The sequence below is a fragment of the Oryctolagus cuniculus genome, chromosome 16, assembly GCF_964237555.1.
Source record: "Oryctolagus cuniculus chromosome 16, mOryCun1.1, whole genome shotgun sequence".
Taxonomy (NCBI): Eukaryota; Metazoa; Chordata; class Mammalia; order Lagomorpha; family Leporidae; genus Oryctolagus; species Oryctolagus cuniculus.
Window position 1 is genome coordinate 26,689,555 of NC_091447.1, and position 21,824 is coordinate 26,711,378.

Consider the following 21,824-nt stretch of genomic DNA (forward strand, 5'->3'; position numbering starts at 1 on the left):
CTGTCTGCCTCTCTGTGTGTCTGCTAGGAACACTGCACATCATGCCCTGGGCCAACCGTGGCTTCCAAGAGGTTGTGAGCCCCTTGCAGTAGGGAGTGTGTGGCAGTCATCTTGTGCCCGTGGCCTCTTGCACACAGTAGGACTCCATCAGCATTTGCTAAATAAAGGAGCAGTGGAGCAGTGGTCGGTATAAGTGAAGATTTTAGGAGTCGTTTGCTCGTAATTGACAAAGGGATGCCAAGGGCAGATGGATACTGAACATGGGTGTCTGTTAGCTTCTTTATTTTCCTCTGAAATCATTCAGATTCCTTAACATAGTACCTATCAGTCACTTTTAGAATTTTTTGTGGTGAAATAGATCATCACATAAAATGTGCCACTTGCGCCATTTTCCAGTATACAGTTCAGGGGCATTCACATTGTGTAACCATCAGCACCATCCAGCTCTAGAAGCTATTGTTCAAACCGAACATCTGTAAGCATTAAACAACAGCTCCCTGTTCCCCTGTACCCCATGCCATGGGGCGCACCATTCTTCCTTCTGTGTCTATCAGCCTATTCCAGGGAGCTCATGTAAGTGGAATCATGTCGTGCTTGTCTTTAGTGACTGGCTTATTTCATTGAGCAGAATGTCTTTAAAGTTCATCTGTGTTGCGGCATGAACTAGAATGTCCTTCCTTTTAAGGCGTAATAATATATCCCATGGGCTGTGTCACTTGTCTTGTTATCCATTCATCTATCCATAGACATGTGGGTCATTGCCACCCTTCTTGGCTCTTTGGAATAATGCTGCCTGAAAACTGGTTTGTGTCTGTCTGATCAGGTGCCTGCATTCAATTCTTTGGGGATTATACCTAAATGTAGAGTGAGTCATTTGGTAAAATGACTTAGACTTCAGAAATATTTTTAGTGTTTTTGAAATGGTCATTTTGATAGAAACAAAAAGGTCATCCTAAGATGGGAGGTGGCGTGGAAATGCAGGCTGAAATTTCAGACGTGGGTTCTTGTGACTTCCGCGATGGTGCTTAGAGACATCAGATGGTTGGTCCTCAAGTGTGGTTTTCCTTTTCTCCGCAGCATCAAGCTTCTGGCTGTGCAAGAACTACTGGACAAAGAAGCCCTGGAAAAGGTAAGTATTTTATTCTTCCTGCCCCACATTCGCAAACTGAGAGCACAGTGCCCCACACAGAAAAATTCAGCTTCCTGTCGCATTTACTGCAAAAGTGGGCTGTTACTCTGTGTTCTTAACAGGCAGTGACATTTACTCAAAACTCCTTCATTGCTCCTGTTCTATGCACGCTCTCAAACTCAGCCTTACCAGCTCTGCGAAGAGCAGATGCTTGGCTGGCGGTGGGACAACCCCTACCCTGGAGAAGGCCACCTGTGCTTCGAAGCATGGGGAGCTGGGGGCCTCCTGTGGACGGAGCTCTGTGCTTGTACATTCACTAACCGCTGCTCACTGTGCGTGATGGTTGGCATGCATGGATGGTGGAACTGAGGCCTAGTGAGGTTAGGTCAGGGGCCCAAGGCAAATGAACTGAGTGCGAGTGTCATAATTGAAACCCTGGTAGTTCTGTTTCTAAAACCAGTGCTTTTCTATTTAATGGACAGGTTCGTAAGTTTGTGTCATGTATGGGCTACTTCTGAGGACTGGCAAACTGCCTCCTCCCCTGACACCAGTGTTTCACTGTGCCCTGGAAAAGACCAGTGTGTCTTTGCTCTCTGTGTTTTATCAAGCCTTTGCTGCGTGTGGGCTCAAGTTGTGAGAGCAGGTGGTTGGGCTCTGCAAGGCAGGCTGGTCCAGGCAAAGAGCCCTGGCCCCCATGGGCCTCCCAGTGCATAGCAGGCCGCTCCTTGGTAGCTCGGGTGTTAATTAGACTCTGTGATACTAATATCAAAGCATGAGAGTACTTAGTAAAGTTTGTGGAAATTGAAATTAAAGGGTAAGTCTGATTTGGTGAAAAGATTTTAGAAAGTTATGTATCAGTTTTTCGGCATGTGCAGATTTCATGGACTTTCAGGGGAGTGGCAAGAGAGAGATCTTCCATCTGTTGGTTCACGACCCAGAAGTCCCCATGTCTGGGTCTGGGTCAGGCTAAAGCTGAGAACTCAAACCAGTCTATTACAAATTACTTGAGGCATTGCTATTACCTCCCAGGGTCTACATTTTCAGGAAGCTGGAGTCAGGAGCCAGGAGCCAGGAACTGAACCTGGCTCTCCAGTGTGGGACAAGAGCATCTTAACCAACATCTTAAAGGCTAGGCTAAATGCCCACTCCTTTTCATGAACTTTTAAAATACTGTGTGTATGCATGGATTTCAAATTTTTTTGCACCAAAATAAACATATTTTAACTCCATTTTTCATGTAATTTTTGAAGTCCCCTCATAAGTGACTAGAGAGATAAGTGCCTAAATGATGTTTATTTTTGGAATTTAAAATGTTTGGATTAGGGGCTGGCATTGTGGCATAGTGGGTAGAGCCTCCACCTGTAATTCCTGCATCCCATATAGGGGCTGGTTTGTGTCCTGGTTGTTCCTATCTAGCTCCTTGTGTGGGAGACCCAGCAGTAGCTCCTGGCTCTTGGCTTCGGATTGGCACAGCTCCAGCTGTTGCAGCCATTTGAGGAGTGAACCATCGGATGAAAAATCTCTCTTTCTCTCTCTCCCTCCTTCTGTCTCTCTCTGACTTTCAAATAAATAGAACGCTTTTTTTAAAAAAAAAGTTTTTTTTGTATTAGTGTTCAGTTTGCTAATTGACACTAAAATAAAGTCTTTGAAAAAGAAGTATCAGGCAGGAGTGGATGTTTGGTGCAGGAGTTAAGGTGCTGCTGGGATGTCCACATCCCATATCAAGTCTGCGGGTTCGAGTCCCAGCTCTGCTTCTAACTCCACCTTCCTGCTGGTACCGTGGGAAGCAGTAAGTGATGGCCCACATACCTGGGTCCTTGCCATCCATACGGGAGACCTAGATGGATTTCTGGGCTCCTGGCTTCAGCCTGGCCTTGCACTGGCTGTTGTAGGCATTTGGGGAGTGAACAAGCAGATGGAGGATCTCTAAGCAATGATGTTAAGGAAGGAGAGCTGTGTTCTGTTAATGTCTCAGTCTCATTTCCATGTTGGGTAAAACAAGGATTATGCTGCTGGACCTCAGAGGCAAAATGGGAACCGAATGAGTGCAGGAGCTAAAGGGCTCTCCAAATGCCTTAGCACTCATCATATTAATTCTTAATTGCTTATATTAATTCTTAATGGGCACTTAGCCATTCAAACTTACTGGGTTAGGCTATGAAAGACATCACTGGGCAAATGCAACGTTGAGTGCAGATGGCAGATTAGATAAAGGTGTTACATCACTGGTAACAGTTCCTGAAGTTGGTCATTAGCTTGTGACCATGTGAGAGAATGCCCTTGTCCTTAGGAGCTGTCCATTGATGTGTTTAGGAAGGAAGGGGCATGAGGTTTGTAACTTGTTCTCAGATGACTCAGGAAAGAAAAAGTAGTGATGTGTTTCTACTGAGCAGAGCGAGAGAGAAGAGATGCATCACCAATAAGGCTGGTGGGGCGAAACGCAAACAGCTGATCCTTGTGAGGTGTGTGAGGGTCTTTGTATGTGTTTGAATGTTTTAAAAATTTACCCCCCCCCCAAAAAAAAAGGTTTATCTTCTTAGTATTCACCACGGTTAGTTCTACTCTTCAATTTAGAAAAGCACCAGGCAAAGCTGGCAAATGTGGAGCCCCTGTGCTAAGAGGTTTCAGTGTAAAAAAAAAAAAGGCAGGTGCCAAAAATACTGGCTGTCTTTCAAGCTGTGCTAATGCGCAGTGTAGAGAGGCCACTTAGCCCAGCCAACCGGTGGGCCCTGCTTGCAAAAGCTCACACAGAGGGGTGAGGGCTGGGCTTGCTCTGGCTGGGGCGGGACCAGGTGTGTGGCCCTGAGGGCTCCGTGGTGAGGCCGACTCCATCTCTCCACTGGATTGCCTTGTGTGACTTACTCACTGTGTGCTTCAGTTTCTGTCTGTAAAATGGAGATCATTCTAATTCCCAGTTCATGGAGGTGTTGGAGGGATTCAGGGGACATCCCGTGTACGGAACTTAATGCTGTGTCTGGCACTCAGTGATCCCCAAAAGTTAGCCCTGCCTTAGCTCTTGCCCTCTTTCTCTCTCCTCCTCTTCCTCTCCCTGCCTGTCTCATGATCTCACGTCCTCCTTGTTGTTGCAGAGCCGAGTCCTCCTCCCAGGCTCCCAGGTTGGCGCTCGGTCCGGCCCCTTTCCTCACCTGCGCAATGTCCTCTGTGGTTCTTTCCCGGGCTGACTCTAGTGAAGGGAGGAAAGCTTGCCTCTTTGTACTGTTTTCTAGTATTTTCTCCACTTCCGTACCCTAGAGGTCCTTACTGAGTCTGGGGGTCTTTATGCTTTGTGCTACTCAGCATCAGAACTCACCCTCTGGGAGAGGTGAAAGGTGAACACATACCAAGGGGGTTCCAGCTTCACCTCTCACTGTTTTTTCTCTTTTCTTTTTCTTTTTCTTTTTTTGACAGATAGACAATGAGAGAGAGGCAGGGAAAGGTCTTCCTTCCTTTGGTTCACTCCCTAAATGGCTGCTACGGCCGACGTGCTGCACCGATCTGAAGCCAGGAGCCAGGTGCTTCCTCCTGGTCTCCCATGTGGGTGCAGGACCCAAGCACTTGGGCCATCCTCCACTGCCCTCCCTGGCCACAGCAGAGAGCTGGACTGGAAGAGGAGCAATCAGGACTAGAACTTGGCACCCATATGGGATGCCGGTGGTGCAGGCGGAGGATTAACCAAGTGAGCCATGGCACCGGCCCCTCACTGTTTGTCTTAATTCAGGTGCAGTGGGCGAGGCAGGAGCTTGGGGACACACGGCGATTGAGGTCTTGGACTCCTCTCCTCTAGCACCACATTGATCCATTCCTAGGCTGGTAACAGCGATTTGTCACCTATTTATAAACTATGCAACTACCAATCTCAGTCTCTCTCCTGCTTTTGTGTTTCAGAAGCTTGTACCGTGAGCAGGTGATCTAATCTGTGAGTATCAGGGCATGGGGCAGTGCTCTGAAGATGCACTTAGGATTTAGATGTGCGTCTTTGCCAGGCACGCATTAGGTCCCATGAGCAAGGCCTTGCTTTTAGAAGGATGTTGTCATCTGGCCCTCTGTTCTTTGAGAGTGGGATGCTTTGTTTTTCTGAACTTAAGTCACACACAGAGTTGTTTCCCAGACTTGAAAAGACAGGCCCATCTAATGCCTTGAAATGTGGCATTGCATGGAAGGAAGTAAAAATATTGGTACAGCTTGATTTAGAAAGATCATTTTTCAATGACCCTTTCAAACAGCTTCCTGCAAGGCTGCAAACAATAGTTTGGCCAGTCACCCCAGCTGGAGGTCACTCACACCCTGGTAAGACCAAAGGGCGGGCCACCAGCTGACCCAGCCTGAGACTGCACCTGCCTGAGAGCTGCCTCAGGGAGCTGGGCCCCCTGGGGGCACAGGCCACCCAACTCACAGCCATTGCCCGCCCTGTTCTCTGGCCCTCCCAGGCCATGGCTCAGCCGCCACACAGGGCAACCAAGCTCATTCTCTGTCGCCCAGAACTGGGCTCCGAGGGTGCACCGATTGGGGCTGAATCCAGCTCTACCCTTGACCAATGAGGGGACCTGTTGGGCAAGTTCCGGACCAGCCTCAGTTTCTTTTTAACATGTGGGGGTCCCAATAAAACCTACCTCATTGGGATTTTTAATGAGAATTAAATATGATAATGTGTGAACTAAAGAAAGTAAAGTGAGCACCTGAATGGTGGGAGCTGCTACTCGCCCTGCTTCTGCTGACTAGCAGCTGCTCTTGTCTGCATCATCCTCGTCGTCTTCTCCTTTTTATTTCCTCCTTCATCATCATCATCATGTTTTCCTCCTTACTTCTCTCCTGAGAAGCCTGACTTGAGATTGAGCCTTTGCCATGAGAAGACGTGAAAGAGGAAGTCACCCTGCTGCGGCGTGCCTAATTGTGTAGAACAAGCTGCCTGCCAGTCATCCTACTGCAATTGCCCCTGCTCCCCGTTTTTCTGAGACTCAGCTTTGGGGTTCTAACCCTACAGGTAGAGTAGATGATCTCTAAGGCCCTGTCAGTGCTTTATGTGTGAGATAAAGTGTGTTCATTTCACCAGAAAGCCTGGGACCAGAACCGTTGTGCCTGATGTGTTAGTTAGGGACTTGCAGCCAAATGCTAATAGTAAGCAACCTTGGAATTAGAAGTTGATAGCACAGGGCTGGCATTGTGGTGCAGCCGGTTAAGCTGGCATCTACAATGCTGGTGTCCAGAATCAGAGCGCCAGTTCAAGTCCCAGCTGCACCATTTCTGATCCAATTCCCTGCTGATGCCTGCAAAGAGCAGTAGAAAATGGCTCAAGTGCTTAGGGCCTTGCCACCCCCATGGGAGACTAAGATGGAGTTTCTGGCTGCTGGCTTCAGACTGATCCAGCCCTGGCCGTTGTGGCCGTTTGGGGAGTGAGTCAGCATATGGAAGATCTCTCTCCCTCTGTCTCTCCTTCTCTCTGCTTCTCCCACTCTCTGTGTCATTCCATCTTTCAAATAAATAAATAACTTCTTGGGAAAATATCTAAAGTTATAAAAGATGGACTTTAAAATAATTTTTAAAAATCCAGTGCGTTCTGTTTAAAATATCAGAGTGAGGTTCTTTAGATCCCCTAGCGGATTTCTTCCCCACACCCAATCCAGCCTGCAGTGGGAACTTAATCTGAAGGCTCTCCTGCATGGTCAGCCTTCTTGGGTCTGTACACATTTTTGTTTTTGTTCTCAGTGGCTTGAGCCAGATCAGTGTCTCTTGGTTATTCAAATCCTTGTCATCACCTTCCTGGCTAAGCCCCATGGGCAGGATGCTGGCTGCTTTTCCTTGAAAGGGTGGGGAAGTAGAAGTGGACCCACCATGGGATTCAGACTGCACAGGCTGTGCACCTGCTGTCAGCCCAGATACCTCCCTACCTGGAAGTGGAGCATCTCGGTGAACTACAGACCAGGTTCATTCAAAGCAAAAGATTCATTTTCTTCTGATTCTTTGAGGGGCATCGCAAAATACCCAGCATCTTTAAGGATTCCTACTATCTTTCTGTTTTTATGAAAGGTTTTTATTTGAAGAGCTAGTGCCCAGATAGGACTTTTAAATTCCCCCTAGCTTTATCAGCCATCAGAGATAAGCAAGTTAAACAGTGGGGGGTGGTGGTGGTGGTAATTTTACATTGATGGTCTTAGCAAAGTTTTAAAAACCCCTTGTGTGAGGTTGCAGTTGTGCCGAAGCCTGTGTCCCCATTCCTTGCTGTGCAGGGCAGGTGACAAGGTATGGCCCTTTCATAAGTCTTGGGCGGCATATTTCATTCATCTTTGTGATGCCCCTAGCATTTGACCAGTGATTCAGAAACTAGGAATGAATCTTAAGGAAATGATTCCTAAATTGGGGAAAATGTGCATGCCTTTTTCAATGCTTTGTAGGAAGGGAGTGGTTAAAAATCCACCCTAGGACTGGTGTGTGGTCATCAAAGAGATGAATCTTTCAGCCTCATAGAATTGCAATCTGATGTTTATCAATGGGGAGAATAAGCGTTTGTACCTGCTGTGCTTACAACTGTGTAAAACATCCACTTTGTCTCTGAACCAGTATTTATAGAGCTCTGCCTCCTCTTGGGGTCGGGGGTGTAGTGCTAGGCTGGGAGACAGCTACCACTGTGAATGAGACATTAGCTTTCTTGCCCTCACGCAGCTCACATCATAACCAGTAAGGGAAATGCATTAACAAGCACAAAAATGCTTATTTATTTATTTATTTTTTATTTTTTTTTTTTTTTTTTTTTTTTTTTGACAGGCAGAGTGGACAGTGAGAGAGAGAGACAGAGAGAAAGGTCTTCCTTTTGCCGTTGGTTCACTCTCCAATGGCCGCCGCTGCAGCCGGCGCACCGCGCTGATCCTGGCAGGAGCCAGGAGCCAGGTGCTTTTCCTGGTCTCCCATGGGGTGCAGGGCCCAAGCACCTGGGCCATCCTCCACTGCACTCCCTGGCCATAGCAGAGAGCTGGCCTGGAAGAGGGGCAACCGGGACAGAATCCGGCGCCCCAACCGGGACTAGAACCCGGTGTGCCGGCGCCGCAAGGTGGAGGATTAGCCTATTGAGCCACGGCGCCGGCTCAAAAATGCTTATTTAAATGAAGTGGTGATTAGTGCTATGAAAAACACCAAACAGGTTGTCAGGAGGGGGGTCCCGAAGCTAATGTTCTCATTGCATCCAGGAAATAAAAAAGCACATAAAATTAGGTATCTCTTGTTGGCGTGTTCAGCTTCTTTTCTCTTCAAATGCCTATTTCTGGGTTGAATTTTGCCCAAGACCTCTTTGGCAGCTGTGGCTGGAGAAGCTGGGGGAAGGGGCAAAGGAGATGAGAGTGTCCAGGGTCTGAAGGATCGAGAGCTGCACAGACACCCAGCAGACTCCCAGCCTGCACAGGGGCATCATTGTAGATCAGAGCAGCCTAGAGTGCCACTGCAGGTGGAATCCAGCCTGCAGCTCCCTTCTATAAATGAGCTTTCATTGGAATGCAGATGGACCCGTTTACTTAACACCGGCCTGTGGCTGCTTTCACACTGCAACAGGTTAGGGACTGTGGTGGAGACAATACAGCCCCCAAAAGCCCAAAGTGTATAAGATTTGGTCCTTTACAGAGTTGGCCAACTTCTGTTCTAGATCAGTGGTGCTGGCCACAGATGCCTGTAGGTGTTGGGGCAAGCCCTCTGCTCCCATTCCAGGACAGTGCACCAGTGTGCCTCCATGTTCCGAGGTCCCCAGAGCTCCTCCAGGTTCTCCCTGCCGCCCTCAGGGTCCTGCCTCTGGGCCCTGGTGGAGACAGCATTCATTTCTTTACCCCAGAAATGTTGAAGAGTTCTTTCATTTACAAAATAGCAGCCTGGTGGAGGAAGGTTTCTAACAGTGGGACAGATCAGCCCTGCCCAACGAGGTACAGTGCCTAGGGTCAGCAGAGGGCCATTTAGGTGGTCCACGTCCAGTGAGAGCTTAGATAGCACCGTGTCCCACTGTCGCAGAAATGACCACCCTCCGTTCTCCTCCCGTGGCTTACGAGGCCACCCCGAATTGGTTGTTCAGAGGAAATTCTGCTGTGTGGAGCATCCACACTCCCGTTCTTACCCCTCCTCTTTCTGAGACTTCAGACTCATCCCGGTCTCCCTAAACCTGAAATACACCCTGCTTTCTTCTTTGCTACTGCCCCGCTTTTTCTGCTGCCTTCTGCTGCTGGTTTTCTCAATGTAAACTCTCAGCCTGCCCTGCCCGCTCCGGGCCTTCTCACCTCTCCTTGCCTCTTAGGAGCCGGCCCCATTCCCAGTTCTTCTGATACATCCTGGCTTACCTTTGCCAGCTTCCAGCCCGGCCCAAAGCATTGTACTTGGAAACTGCTCTCTGCCTTCTATTAAAAACTGTTATGGAATAATTTTAGACAGAACAAAAAGCATATATGCAATTAGCCCGTCTTTGCTATCTTTGCTGTTTGTTTAATGAAAATATATCGATTTGGGGTAGGAACTATTTCTAAACATTTTTCAGGCATTTAGGTGCAGCAATGTGAATTGCACAGTGAGAAAAGATGGGAAATCGTGTCTGGAGCTTCTCTTACCCAGGGCGGCTGAGCCACTTGGGCGTCTACACCACCTACAGTCTCTTACTCCTGATGTGTTTTGGTGATAGTCTCCATGATGGTTTACTTCACTTTTCTTTGTACTCTGAAAGTCCCATGACTATGCTTAGCTTCCTCATCAATTCTGGATGTGTAGAGGAAAAGAAGAAAGATCTCATAATACCCGTGTGGATCACGAGTTCAGGCACAGGTCAAGGCAGGGCCGACAGCCAGGACAGGAAGGTCACGGGCCCAGGCCTCCAGGTGGAGGGGGCCGGGCCCCTGGGCACTTGTTCAAGTCTGAATGTGCACAGGAGGGCCAGGCTGATTTTGGCTGTGAGAAGCCAGCACTGTCATGTTTTGCTGAGATTTCTCTTACTGTCAACACCTGCCCACCATGGTGGCTCATGAACGTTCTGCTGGTTTGTGAGCCTGTGTGGCCGTGATTTCAGCACAGTGCCTCCGTGGGAAAACTGTGTTGTGCTGGTGCATTCTCTCCCTGGCAAGTACACGAACTCTGAAGAGTTCATGGAAGGAGCAGGCACTGTGGCGCAGTGAGCTAAGCGTCTGTCTGTAGTGCCGGGATCCCATATGGGGGCTGGTTCGTGTCCCGCTGCTCCTCTTCCAATCCAGCTCTCTGCTAATGGCCTGGGCCCCTGCATCCGCATGGGAGACCCTGAAGAAGCTCTTGGCTCCTGGCTTCAGATCGGCCCAGCTCTGGCCATTGCAGCCATTTGGGGAGTGAACCAGGGGATAGAAGACCTTTCTCTCTGTCTTTCCCTCTCTCTGTTTGTTACTCTACTTCTCAAATAAATAAAATCTTAAAAAAAAAGAGTTCATGGAAAATGCATATTATCAAAAACTAAGTAAAGATTTCAACATTTTTTGAACCCAAATGATTTTGTTTTAATTCCACTTTTCATCAACTTTTTGTCCTGCCCTCTTATATCTTAGCAGATTTATAACCAACTTGAATTCAGTGAGATAATACAGGTTACTGCTCTATTCCTTCTTCCCCCTTTGGTGGCTGTTCTGAGTAATATATATATATATATATATATAAAATTATATCTATGTATGTTACACACTGAGCTATACATTATTATTATTTTAGATATTTTATCTTTTAAAGGAGATATAAGGGAGAGAAAAGGGTAGAACACACATATATTTACAGAGTTAGCTATATTAACCTTTTAATTTACCATTTCTTGTTTTCATTTACTCCTATGGATGAGATTACAGCTGCGTAAAATTTCCTTGTCCCAATACATTTGTATTTCCACCTACCTCTGCTGCTCTTTTTAACTATATGACATCTCTAAATGTTACAGACTCAGGAATATACTTGTATACATATTTTTAATCAATTGTTTATAAAATCTTCTAAGAGAATAAAGGAGAAGAAAAATGCATGTGTGGTGTCTTTTATAATTATCTTTACCAGTATAGTTTATTCTTTTATGAAGATTTTTTTAAGATTTATTTATTTGAAAGGCAGAGTTTGAGAGAGGCAGAGGCAGAGAGAGAGGGAGAGAGGTCTTCCATCCACTGGTTCACTACCCAAAGAGCGAAATGGCCAGAGCTGGACCAATCCAAAGCCAGGAGCCAGGAGCTTCTTCCAGGGCTCCCATGCGGGTGCAGGGGCCCAAGCACTTGGGCCATCTTCCACTGCTTTCCCAGGCCATAGCAGAGAGCTGGGTTGGAAGTGGAGCAGCTGGGACTTGAACCAGTGCCCATATGGGATGCCGGCACTGCAGGTGGCGGCTTTACCTGCTATGCCACAGCGCCGGCCCCTCATGAGGATTCTAATAGATTTGGGTTCACTTGTGTTCAGCCTGAAAAACTTTCTTTAGTATTTGTTTAAATCAGGCAGTTCTGTTAGCAACGCATTCTCTCTGTTTTCGTCTGAGAATGAATTTCATCCTCATTTTTTCATTGACACTTTATTTTCTTTCAACGTTTTGAATATTTCATTTCACTGCCTCTGGCCTCCATTGTTTCAGATGAAACTCCAGCCATTAACTCCTGGGATCGAGTGACTTTTGAAAGCTGGGTGTGTTCCTGGGGCTGGAGGCCTCCATGTTGACTGCATGCAGTGTCTATCAGTGTCGCCAACCTGGTTCAGCTTCAGGGGCACCAGTTCCTTGGCTTGAGGAGACTTCTAAGGCGTCATCCACATAAAGCCCAGAAAACACTTCCCGAGGTTTGGGCACGAGAAAATGAACAGGAGAAGGTGTCGGGATATTTTAGGGAAAACAGGGCTTCGTAATGAGAGGCTTGAGTTTGACTCTCAGATCATGAATAGGGTACATTTCCCCCAGCATTTGTTCAGCAGGTGTGTGTTTGTGTATGCATGTGTAGATGAATGAATGGAGGAATGGGTGGCAGGTAGGCAAATAGAATATACCAGATTGCCATATGTGAATTTCTTTGTTGCTATGACTCATGGTCAAAGACGTTTGAAAACTACTATCCTGGTTCATTGATTGGCTTGGGCGAGGGCTCTGTGGTTCTCCTAGTACTGGAAGGGCCTCTGTTAGCCCTTGGGTATGTTCTAAGCGCTGTCCCCACTTCCTTGTTAGTCTCCCAACTCTGTCTTACTTTTCAACAGAAGGCAAGTGTGCCCAGCTCAGTGCTATCACTTCAGAATTGTTGCACGTAGTCTTCAGTCATCCCAACACTCACACAGCCGTGGTGATGGGAGTTACGCACGATTTCCTGCCTCTCTTGGTCCACCTTCCAAGGCTTCTCTTATCAGGAAATGCCAACAACGAGTTGGTACTGGGAGAATTTTAACTCCACTTTTTTACAGAATTCTGAGGTTTTTCATGAATGATTCATTCATTTCTAGAGAGTATGACTTGGAGTTGAGCAAAGCTCGGGTTAGTCAGGGATTTTAAATGAAAGGAAGGGCAGCAGGTGGAACTGTTTTTGCTGCGTTGCTAAACATATTTATGTTGGATGTTCTCAGCAGGTAAAACTATCCTGATTGAGCTGGTCATTAGAGCTTGCTTTGCCAGAAGTAATTCAGTAGGGAGAGTTCTGTTGAATTGTTAACTATGCGTTTATAATGAGTAACTCCTACAGCTGATAAAATATTTTTTATTAACCTTCAAGAGGCATTGAAGTGATGAATTTGGACCTTAACAAGATTCCAGACTGGGAAAACATCCAACTTGGTTTCAGAGATCTTGACTTATCCTTGTAGAAATTCAGCAATGTACACTGATGAGTCGGATCCCAGACTTGATTTCTGCCCCCACCTTCTCCTCCGTGCCACTGCCCATTGCTTCCCATACCCTAAGCTGGTTCTGTGAGAAGCAGCCTCATTTCAATATGCAGAATTAATCAGGTTGGAAGAAGACAGCCAAAGAAAACGCAGCAGCTCGTCCAAGTACGTGAGCTTTCCAAAACTTGCTGCCCTCTTGGTTTCTCTCTCAGTGGCCGCCTACATGAGTGAACAGTGAGCCGTCTCTGTGCGTGGCTCTCTAGATGCATGGTTGCATCACAGTGCATCCTCCTGATGTGTCTAGTCCTGGGGTCCTCAGGAGGCAGAAGTGCCCGGGACCGAGGAAAGCAAGATCTCAAGCACTTACAATCCAAAGGGGGTGAACCTGGAAGAGAAGGTGACAAGTTCTGGTGTTTGCCTGAAGCCTAACATTGGCGCCAGCTCCTGGGGAGCCCTACAGCCTTCCCCCTTGGCTACAGATTGTTAGACTGCAGTTTTGTGCTGTAGTCCATCGCCTGCATCTGGCTGGCCCTCTCTGCACTTGGCTGAAACCCTTGGCAGGGGGTTTTTGTTTTGTTTCTCTTTTCCCACACATCCTTGTAGTGCCGGTCGTTTGCATGGCTATATCTGTAAGAGGAGAAGGAGTGACAAGAGTTTCCATGTAGGGGTTGGCACTGTGGCACAGCAGGTTAATGCCCTGGCCTGATGCACCTGCATCCCATATGGGCACTAGTTCAAGAGCCGGCTGCTCTACTTCCTATCCAGCTCTCTGCTGTGGCCTGGGAAAACAGTGGAGGATGGCCCGAGTCCTTGGGCCCCTGCACCCGCGTGGGAGACCTGGAGGAAGTGCCTGGCTCCTGACTTCAGATCAGCGCAGCTCTGGCCGTTGCGGCAAATTGGGGAGTGAACCAGTGCACTGTCTCTCTGTCTCTCTCTCTCTGCCTCTCCTCTCTCTGTGTAATTCTTTCAAGTGAAATAAATAAATCTTAAAAAAAAAAAAGTAAGTTGTGGCACGGATATTTTGGATGCCTTCGGTGCTTATGTAGTACTGGTACCTAATCCGCTTAATTTTTGAAAAATATTTAAATACACATATACATATATTTCTGAATGAGAGACAGCAAGCATCTACACAGATAAAATTCCTGCCAATTAATTGGTATTTATACCATGGCTTAGGAAAGGAAAATTTCTAGAAAAATTGAAAGCAGGAGGAAAGACGAAAATATAGAAAACAACAGTTTGGTCTCTCTAATTTTGCTCGTTTCAACCCTTCGTTTATATTGTGCCCAGAGTGGCCCTTCCTAAAACACAAGTTTGTTGCTATACTCCCTCCTGGTGGTGCTTCCGAGGGACGTGGAGATTCATAATGGGGTCAGACAGACGTGGCTTTGGGTCCTGCCTCCGCCCTTACCCTCTGGGTGACCCTAAGCCCATTACCTGACCTCTGGAGCCCTAGGCTAATGCCTTCCCCACAGAGCACGGTGGGGACCACTTCGTGGAGAGGGTGCAGAGAGCTGGCGACACACAGCGGCATTCCGGTGAGTGAGCGCCGCTGTGGCTCAGACTCACTGACACGAAGTGACTTCCCCTAGCCCTGCGGGGCGTATCCTGGCCAGGCGTGATAGGGCCCTGCCCAGCACCGCCTTGCGTTTTGTAACCCTTTTCTTTCTGTCAGTCCTCCCCTCCCAGTATGCTGGAGGGGGCCAGAGAACTCCAGCAGCTGCTCTCAGGCATCTTGGCCGTGTTTATGTGCCTCTGGCCAAAAATGTAACGAGATGGGAGCTTGACCGAAGGACGGTTTGGGCTTTCAGTCTCTCATATTAGCACAGAGAATGGAGGACCAGTGAGTCTTGGGACGTTATCCAACTGAGAACGGCCACCTGGGATTCTCCTGCTGCCAACTGTCAGGGAACCTCTCTGGCCCTTGCCGCCCACACAGAAAAGAACAATCAAATCTACAGCGCTGGCCTTGGAATAAAATAGGAAACATGCAGGCTTTGAAGACCGGTGCTGGGCGCGATGCAAATCAAAGTAAAAATAAGTTGTGAATCGGTGCTACTTTCGCCCCCAGCTTTGAAGCTGGGGAAAGCAGGCTGCATAAACACCGTTTAGTGTAGCTGAAGGCTGGCGTTTTATAAGGCAAGTGGCAAGCAGGGCAGTTTCCCTGAGTGTTCCTTCTGTGTCACGTGTTGTCTCCTACAGCACTCTGGGTTCTGCACGGAAGCACATGGGAAATTGTAGGAGCCTGACAGTCTAGCGTGGGCCTGAGCAGGAACTCGGCTTTGGTTATCGACTGAGAAAATGCGGCCCTGGGGGTTAAAAGCTGTGTGGGTGTTCACGTGGGAGGGAAGCCATGGGGAGCTTATGTAAACTGCCAGCTTTGTTCTGTGCCTGTGTTGTTTTCTTTAGATTTCTGTGCCTAGGTACTCCCTATAGTGTCAGCTTTCTCTCTGCCCATCGGCCTTGTCCCTGTTCCTATCTTTTTTTTTTTTTTTTTTGCTCCTATTAATCAGTCATACACATGGATTTCAAAAAGTGTTTGCATCCAGATAAACTTAGCTTTTCAAAAATTCTTAAAATGTTTTATTTTCATGTTATTTGAAAGGCAGAGAGACAGAGACAGACAAATCTTCCATCTGTTGGTGCATTTCCCATATGCCCACAACAGCTAGGCTGGGCCAGGCCAAAGCCAGCACTGCAGAACTCAATCCAGGTTCTCCCATGTGGGCAGCAGGGACTCAGGCATGTGAGCCATTCCCTGCTGCTTCCCGGGGTGTGCACTGGCGGGAAGCTGGGGATCAGCAGCAGAGCCGGGACTCAAGCCCAGGAACTCTAGCATGGATGCATGTGTCCCAAGGTAGCCTCCCAGCTCCTGTGCCAATGCCTGCCCCAATTTATCTTTTAATTCGATTTTTTTCTGTGAACATTTTGAAGTCCTCCCACTTGTGGGCTGGTTGGGTTAGGTTTTAGACAGTCTCTCCCCTGTATCCATCTTACCCATTCTTTGAGCCCATTCACATGAAAACATCAGAGAGGAAAGAAAATTCTAGAAAGGAAAGAACTGTGGTCGGCTAAACCAACATGGTTGGTCTTGAGCAATACGTTATCATCATCTTACAAGTGGGGACAGGTGCCTTTTTGCTTACTAGTGAAATGTTGTAACACACATGGCTGACATTTCCTGTTGAATTTTGGGTTCAGCATTTCAGTTAGAACGAAATGAAACCCTGTTCCCCACCTTTGTTATTGGCATGTTTCTCAGGCCATGCATAAACCTTAGAACCTGCGGAATGGCCTGCTAAGCGCCGGCCGCAACAGCCCCATCCCAGTACTATGGCTCTGGCTTGGGGTGTGCTTCGCGCTGCCTGCTACGTTCCTACACACTCCTAAAATAGCCACAACAGCCTCCAAAACCCATTGCTATTTTCAGAGCTGCTTGCACTTAGAATAATTAGTTTCAATCATTACTCACAAGTTTAGTGCCTAATTTGGAAAGAAGTGCTTGTTTTATTTGCCCTAAAACTGTCTTCTGAGCTTCAAAGAGCCAGTGTTCCAAGAACTACTGGGTTCCGTGCTCCTCACCCAGGCGCGTGGAGGGAAGGTTGGAGTGCGGCTAGAGGTGGCCTGGCCGCACAAGGACATTGCCCTTCCTGCTCCCTGCCTGACCGAGGCCTCCACAAAGGACGGCCTACCTACCAGAGCCTGGAGTAGCACCTGGTGTCTACTAAGTCCTCCGTGTTTGCTGAGGGGCAGAGCAAGTCCATTGCTTTGCCCTCATCATCTAACCCATCACCTGAGTCACATTTTTCAGTTGACCACCAACTGTTTTACAGCGAGCCATCCAGCAGCATTTCATCACAATGGTGCGTAACCATCATTCATCACCTAAAAGGAAATCCCATGCCTGCTAAGCCGTCCCTTCTCCTCCTGACCCCTGGCCAGTATAGTCTGGGGTCTGACCCTGCGGATTTACCGAGTCTGGATGTTTCGTGCGAAAGGAATCATACAAGCAGCCTTTACACTGGCTCCTTCTACTCGCTATAGCGTCTTTACGGCCGATCCACGTAGCATGCATGAGCACTTCATTTCTTTGTAAGAATGAATAACGTTCCATGGTATAGGTACAGCACGTTTGCTTATCCACTTGTCCAGTGGTGGACATTTGAGTTGTTTCCATCATTTGCTACTGGGAATCGTGCTGGATTGAGTGTTTACATGTAAGTATTTGTTTGAATACTCTTTTCACTTCTTTTGGACCAAGTCATATTCATCTCCTAATTATCACTCGAGCCTGTTCACTAGTCTAGGACCCCGCACCCAGCTGGTATGTTTGTGACACTCTGGCCTTTCTTGGCCCTGCAGTTCACAGCTTTTCAGAGTGCAAGTCCCCTGTTCACCCCCTTCAGTGATTTGAGGGTTGCTCGTAGGATAGGGAACAAACTCCTTTCAGGGCAAGTGGGGCCCTGCATGACCAGGGCTCTGCCATCGTTTCTCCTCATTCTGCCCCCTCACCATCTGTGCTGCAGCCACATCAATCTCTCTGCCCCACAAGCTCCAAGCCATGTCCCACCACAGGCCCTTTGCACATACTGTCCCTGCTGCCTGGATGTTCCCCCGTCCTCTGTGCCTAATTAGCTCCTCTTATCCTTCAGCTCCATTTTCTGCAAACTGTTTGAAGTCCCCTCGTTTATTAAAACAAGAGAACAGAAAGCCCCTGAGTTACTTTCAGAAATGATACACTTTGACACCGACTCAGGAAATGTTTAAAACACGTGAATAAATTGTTTTAAACAGGTGAAGGCGCAGTGGGTGAGGTTTTATTACCATTTTGTTAGGTGACTGGGGCTGTGGATCTAGAATTAAACGAGCTTGTAAAAGGCTGAAATGAACAATCATGGGACTGGTGTGCAGCGTGCTTAGAGAACCTGTTAGATGCTCAGGAAGTGATTTAAGGAGTCTGTCACACCGTGGCACGGTCCAGGTGGGAGAAGCAGAACAGAGAAGTGTGTGGGGGTGTGTTCACAGGAGTGCGTAGGATACACGTTGATAACATGCACAAGAAACAGCCCAGAAGCAATTCCGTGAAAGAAACATGAGTGATCTTTGCACAGTGATATTACACTCAGTTTGTTCTCTGTTTCTTTGCTTCACAAATTATCCTGAGCGTGTGTTTGCTTCATAGCAGGATGCAAGCCTCGATGTAGAAAAGGCGAAAAAAAACACAAAGTGATAATGACTGTCTTAACTCCTGTCTAGGATTTCGCGTCTTAGCATTCACAAAGCTTTCTAGAAGAAAACAAGGTTTTTCATGAAATGCTCGTGAAGGGCAGAGATGAGAGGGGGAGACAGGCGGATGGTGACGGCGGGGAAGTGTCTGATGAGTGTGGCTGTGCCTGCACGCTTCCCTACCTGCTCCTCCGCTGACTTCAGCCTCCACGAAACCCCAGCTCCCTCTTGCTCTTGACTTTACAGTTGCTCTGGCAAAAAATATAAGTTTGAGCTGCCCGTAAAGGGTTTCTTTCCCCCCTCTTTGGGACGGGTGATCTCCTTGACTTATTTGTAACCATCTTGGTCGGGAGCCATGTGATCGGGATCTTGTGGGAGCACGGAGAGGCTGGTAGGGCCAGCAGCTGCCGCTGACGGCAGTGCCCGCGGGTGCCAGCCCCCTTGGTTCTGTAAAACAGCTAGTGATTCGCGGGTGGCGAGGGTGAGGAAACATCTGTGTGTCTTCCTCAGCCTGGTGAGGGTCTCAGCAGGGAGGTGCAGGCCTCCGGAACTCCTTCCCGGTCCCCAGGGGACAACCAGATAGGGGAGCTACCTGGAAGACATGGGAGCCCTGCGCTGCTCTCCACTGCGAGGGCTGGGCCTGAGCTTTCAGAGCGGGGGTGGTTGGGTGGGTGGGTGGGGGCTTCGGAAGCGCTGGTGATTGACGTGGGACACAGAGTGGGTGTGGCCTGGAGCTGGGGCATCGGGGGTGGGTGCAACCTGCGGTGTCAACGGTGGAACTGACTTCGGCTGGGCGGTAGTTGTGCAGGGTTTCGCTGCCAAGAGCCCAGAAGCAGGAACTCTTACAGGGTGTAGTGCATCGTGTGTACACTGAGTTGGTTTGGCATGTGTTTCCCAAGAGCATTTGCATGCTTGGGTTTGCCAGTCTTGGGTTCCCGTCTGGCCTGTCCCGCTTGCTGGCAGCGAATGACTCAGCTGTGTCACCTTCCTGAGTGCCTGGCACGGGGGGGTACTAGTGCCTCCCTTGAGTGTCCTTGGGCCTGCATGTGTTAATATGCGTCCATGCTGGGCTGGCGCCATGCTTACTTGGTTAATCCTCCGCCTGTGGTGCCAGCATCCCATATGGGTGCTGGGTTCTAGTCCTGGTTGCTCCTCTTCCACTCCGGCTCTCTGCTGTGGCCCGGGAGTGCAGTGGAGGATGGCCCAAGTGCTTGGGCCCTGCACCCGCATGGGAGACCAGAAGGAAGCACCTGGTTCCTGGCTTTGGATCAGTGCAGTGCACCGGCCATAGCAGCCATTTGGGGAGTGAACCAATGGAAGGAAGACCTTTCTCTCTGTCTCTGTCTCTGTCTCTCTCTAACTCTGCCTGTCTAAAAAAAAAAAAAGTGCGGTGGTGCCTATTGTGCACCTGATACTCAGTCCATGTAGTTCCCCCACCCCAGGCCTCCTCCCTTTGGCTCTTTCTTTTGTTTGAAGATTTACTTATTCATATGAGAGGCAGAGTTACATGCAGAGAGAGAGGTCTTTCCAACCACTGGTTCACTCCCCAAATGGCCACAAAGGCTGGAGCTGAGCTGATCTGAAGCCAGAAGCCAGGAGCTTCTTCTTGGTCTCCCAAGTGGGTGCAGGGGCCCATACACTTGGGCCATCTTCTACAGCTTTCCCAGGCCATTAGCAGGGAGCTGGATCAGAATAGGAGCAGCCGGCCTTGAACCAGCGTCCATATGGAATGCCAGTGCCACAGGCGGAGGATTAACTAATACGCCATGGCTCTCTTTTCTTATAGAACTTGGAGGCTGGCCGGCGCCGCGGCTCACTAGGCTAATCCTCCGCCTAGCGGCACTGGCACACCGGGTTCTAGTCCCGGTTGGGGCGCCGGATTCTGTCCCGGTTACCCCTCTTGCAGGCCAGCTCTCTGCTGTGGCCAGGATAAGTACCTGGCTCCTGCCATCGGATCAGCGTGGTGCGCTGGCCACAGCGTGCCGGCCGTGGCGGCCATTGGAGGGTGAACCAACGGCAAAAGGAAGACCTTTCTCTCTGTCTGTCTCTCTCACTGTCCACTCTGCCTGTCAAAAAAAAAATTTGCCAATAAACAATTCTAGTTTGCAGATGGCCTCCTTGGCTCCCTCCATGGCTCCCAGGCCTAGGCTGGAGCCTTAAGGACCGCACAATGGCAGTGGTGCACGAGGGGCTCCAGGTGGCCCCAGGGCCAGAAGACACAGTGCCCCCTCCCCACTTTGGTCCTGCGCTCTTGGGAGGTCTTCCTGTTTGAGCAAAGCTGACTGCCCCCATCCTGGCTCTGTGGGTCCATGGCTCTTCTTAAAGGGCCCAAGGCCACGAGTAGTCTGTTTCTCCAAGAAAGACCGAGGAGAAAGGAGGCTGAAACTCCCTCTGCCCTGGTCTGTGTCCAGGCCGGGCTCTGGGTGCGAGCTGGTCTCTGCAGAGCTGTGCTGTGCCCGAGGGTCCCTGGATCAACATAAGGACTCTTAGCTCTCAGTAGAACTGAGCGAAGTAAGTACAGGCACTTGTGAGCCATACAGCCTTGCAAAGAACCAACATCCTGATATTTTAAACGTCCTAAGAAAACTTTTTCACAGGACTGCTTGTTTTTTTTTGTTTGTTTGTTTTGTTTTTGTTTTTTTTTTTTGTTTTTTTGTTTTTTTTTTTTTGACAGGCAGAGTGGACAGTGAGAGAGAGAGACAGAGAGAAAGGTCTTCCTTTGCCATTGGTTCACCCTCCAATGGCTGCCGCGGCTGGCGCACTGCGGCCAGCGCACTGCGCTGATCCGATGGCAGGAGCCGGGTACTTCTCCTGGTCTCCCATGGGGTGCAGGGCCCAAGCACTTGGGCCGTCCTCCACTGCACTCCCTGGCCACAGCAGAGATCTGGCCTGGAAGAGGGGCAACCAGGACAGAATCCGGCGCCCCGACCGGGACTAGAACCCGGTGTGCCGGCGCCGCAAGGCAGAGGATTAGCCTAGTGAGCCGTGGCGCCGGCCAGGACTGCTTGTTCTATTTAGGAGGGCAAGCAAGGCTACTGTTTGGTTTACACTGAGACATCAGTTGGTTTTCCTGTGGCTGTTCTCTCGCGGGGCCCTGCCTGTTGCTGGGTTTTCCCCTCTTTGCAATTGGGCCGATGCCCGCAAGGGAGCTGGTTGTGAATACTGACTGTGACTTTCCCCTTCTTGAAGACCTTGTTGACCGTTACTGTTTCTAAAAATGCCTCCGTCACTTGCCTGCTTGCTGTCCAGTGTCTCGGCCATGCCTGGCCTAGGACGGGGCCTTCTTTCTCCAATGATGATGGGACTTTGCCTGTGCAGAGCTCCCTGGGGCTGCACCATCCACCACGATGCACCACATTGTCAGCACCTGCCACAGGAGCACAGCGGAAACTGGCCGTTACCAAAAGGTCTAAAACTCATTGTCACCGGGAAGTCCAGACCAGAATCAGGAAAGCCCGGGAAACACCCAGCTTGGTGGGGCTACTTGTCTGAGAATCTGAGTGAAATGCACTCCCGACCCCAGTCCAGGAAGTGGGAGGGAGCAGCCTTTTGCAGTCTGTTTTTTTTTTTTTTTTTTTTTTTTTTTTTGACAGGCAGAGTGGACAGTGAGAGAGAGAGACAGAGAGAAAGGTCTTCCTTTGCCGTTGGTTCACCCTCCAATGGC

General features: G+C 49.0%; 1 protein-coding gene across 1 annotated transcript in view; it reads left to right on the forward strand.

Moving 5' to 3' along the window:
• The window catches only part of EEPD1 (endonuclease/exonuclease/phosphatase family domain containing 1), a 109,979-nt gene that overhangs the window by 67,598 nt on the left and 20,557 nt on the right, over positions 1–21,824 (forward strand). Inside the window, exon 3 of the mRNA XM_002713756.5 lies at positions 1,078–1,129. Coding sequence (XP_002713802.1) covers positions 1,078–1,129 — 52 coding nt within the window. The remainder of the gene's footprint in view (positions 1–1,077; positions 1,130–21,824) is intronic.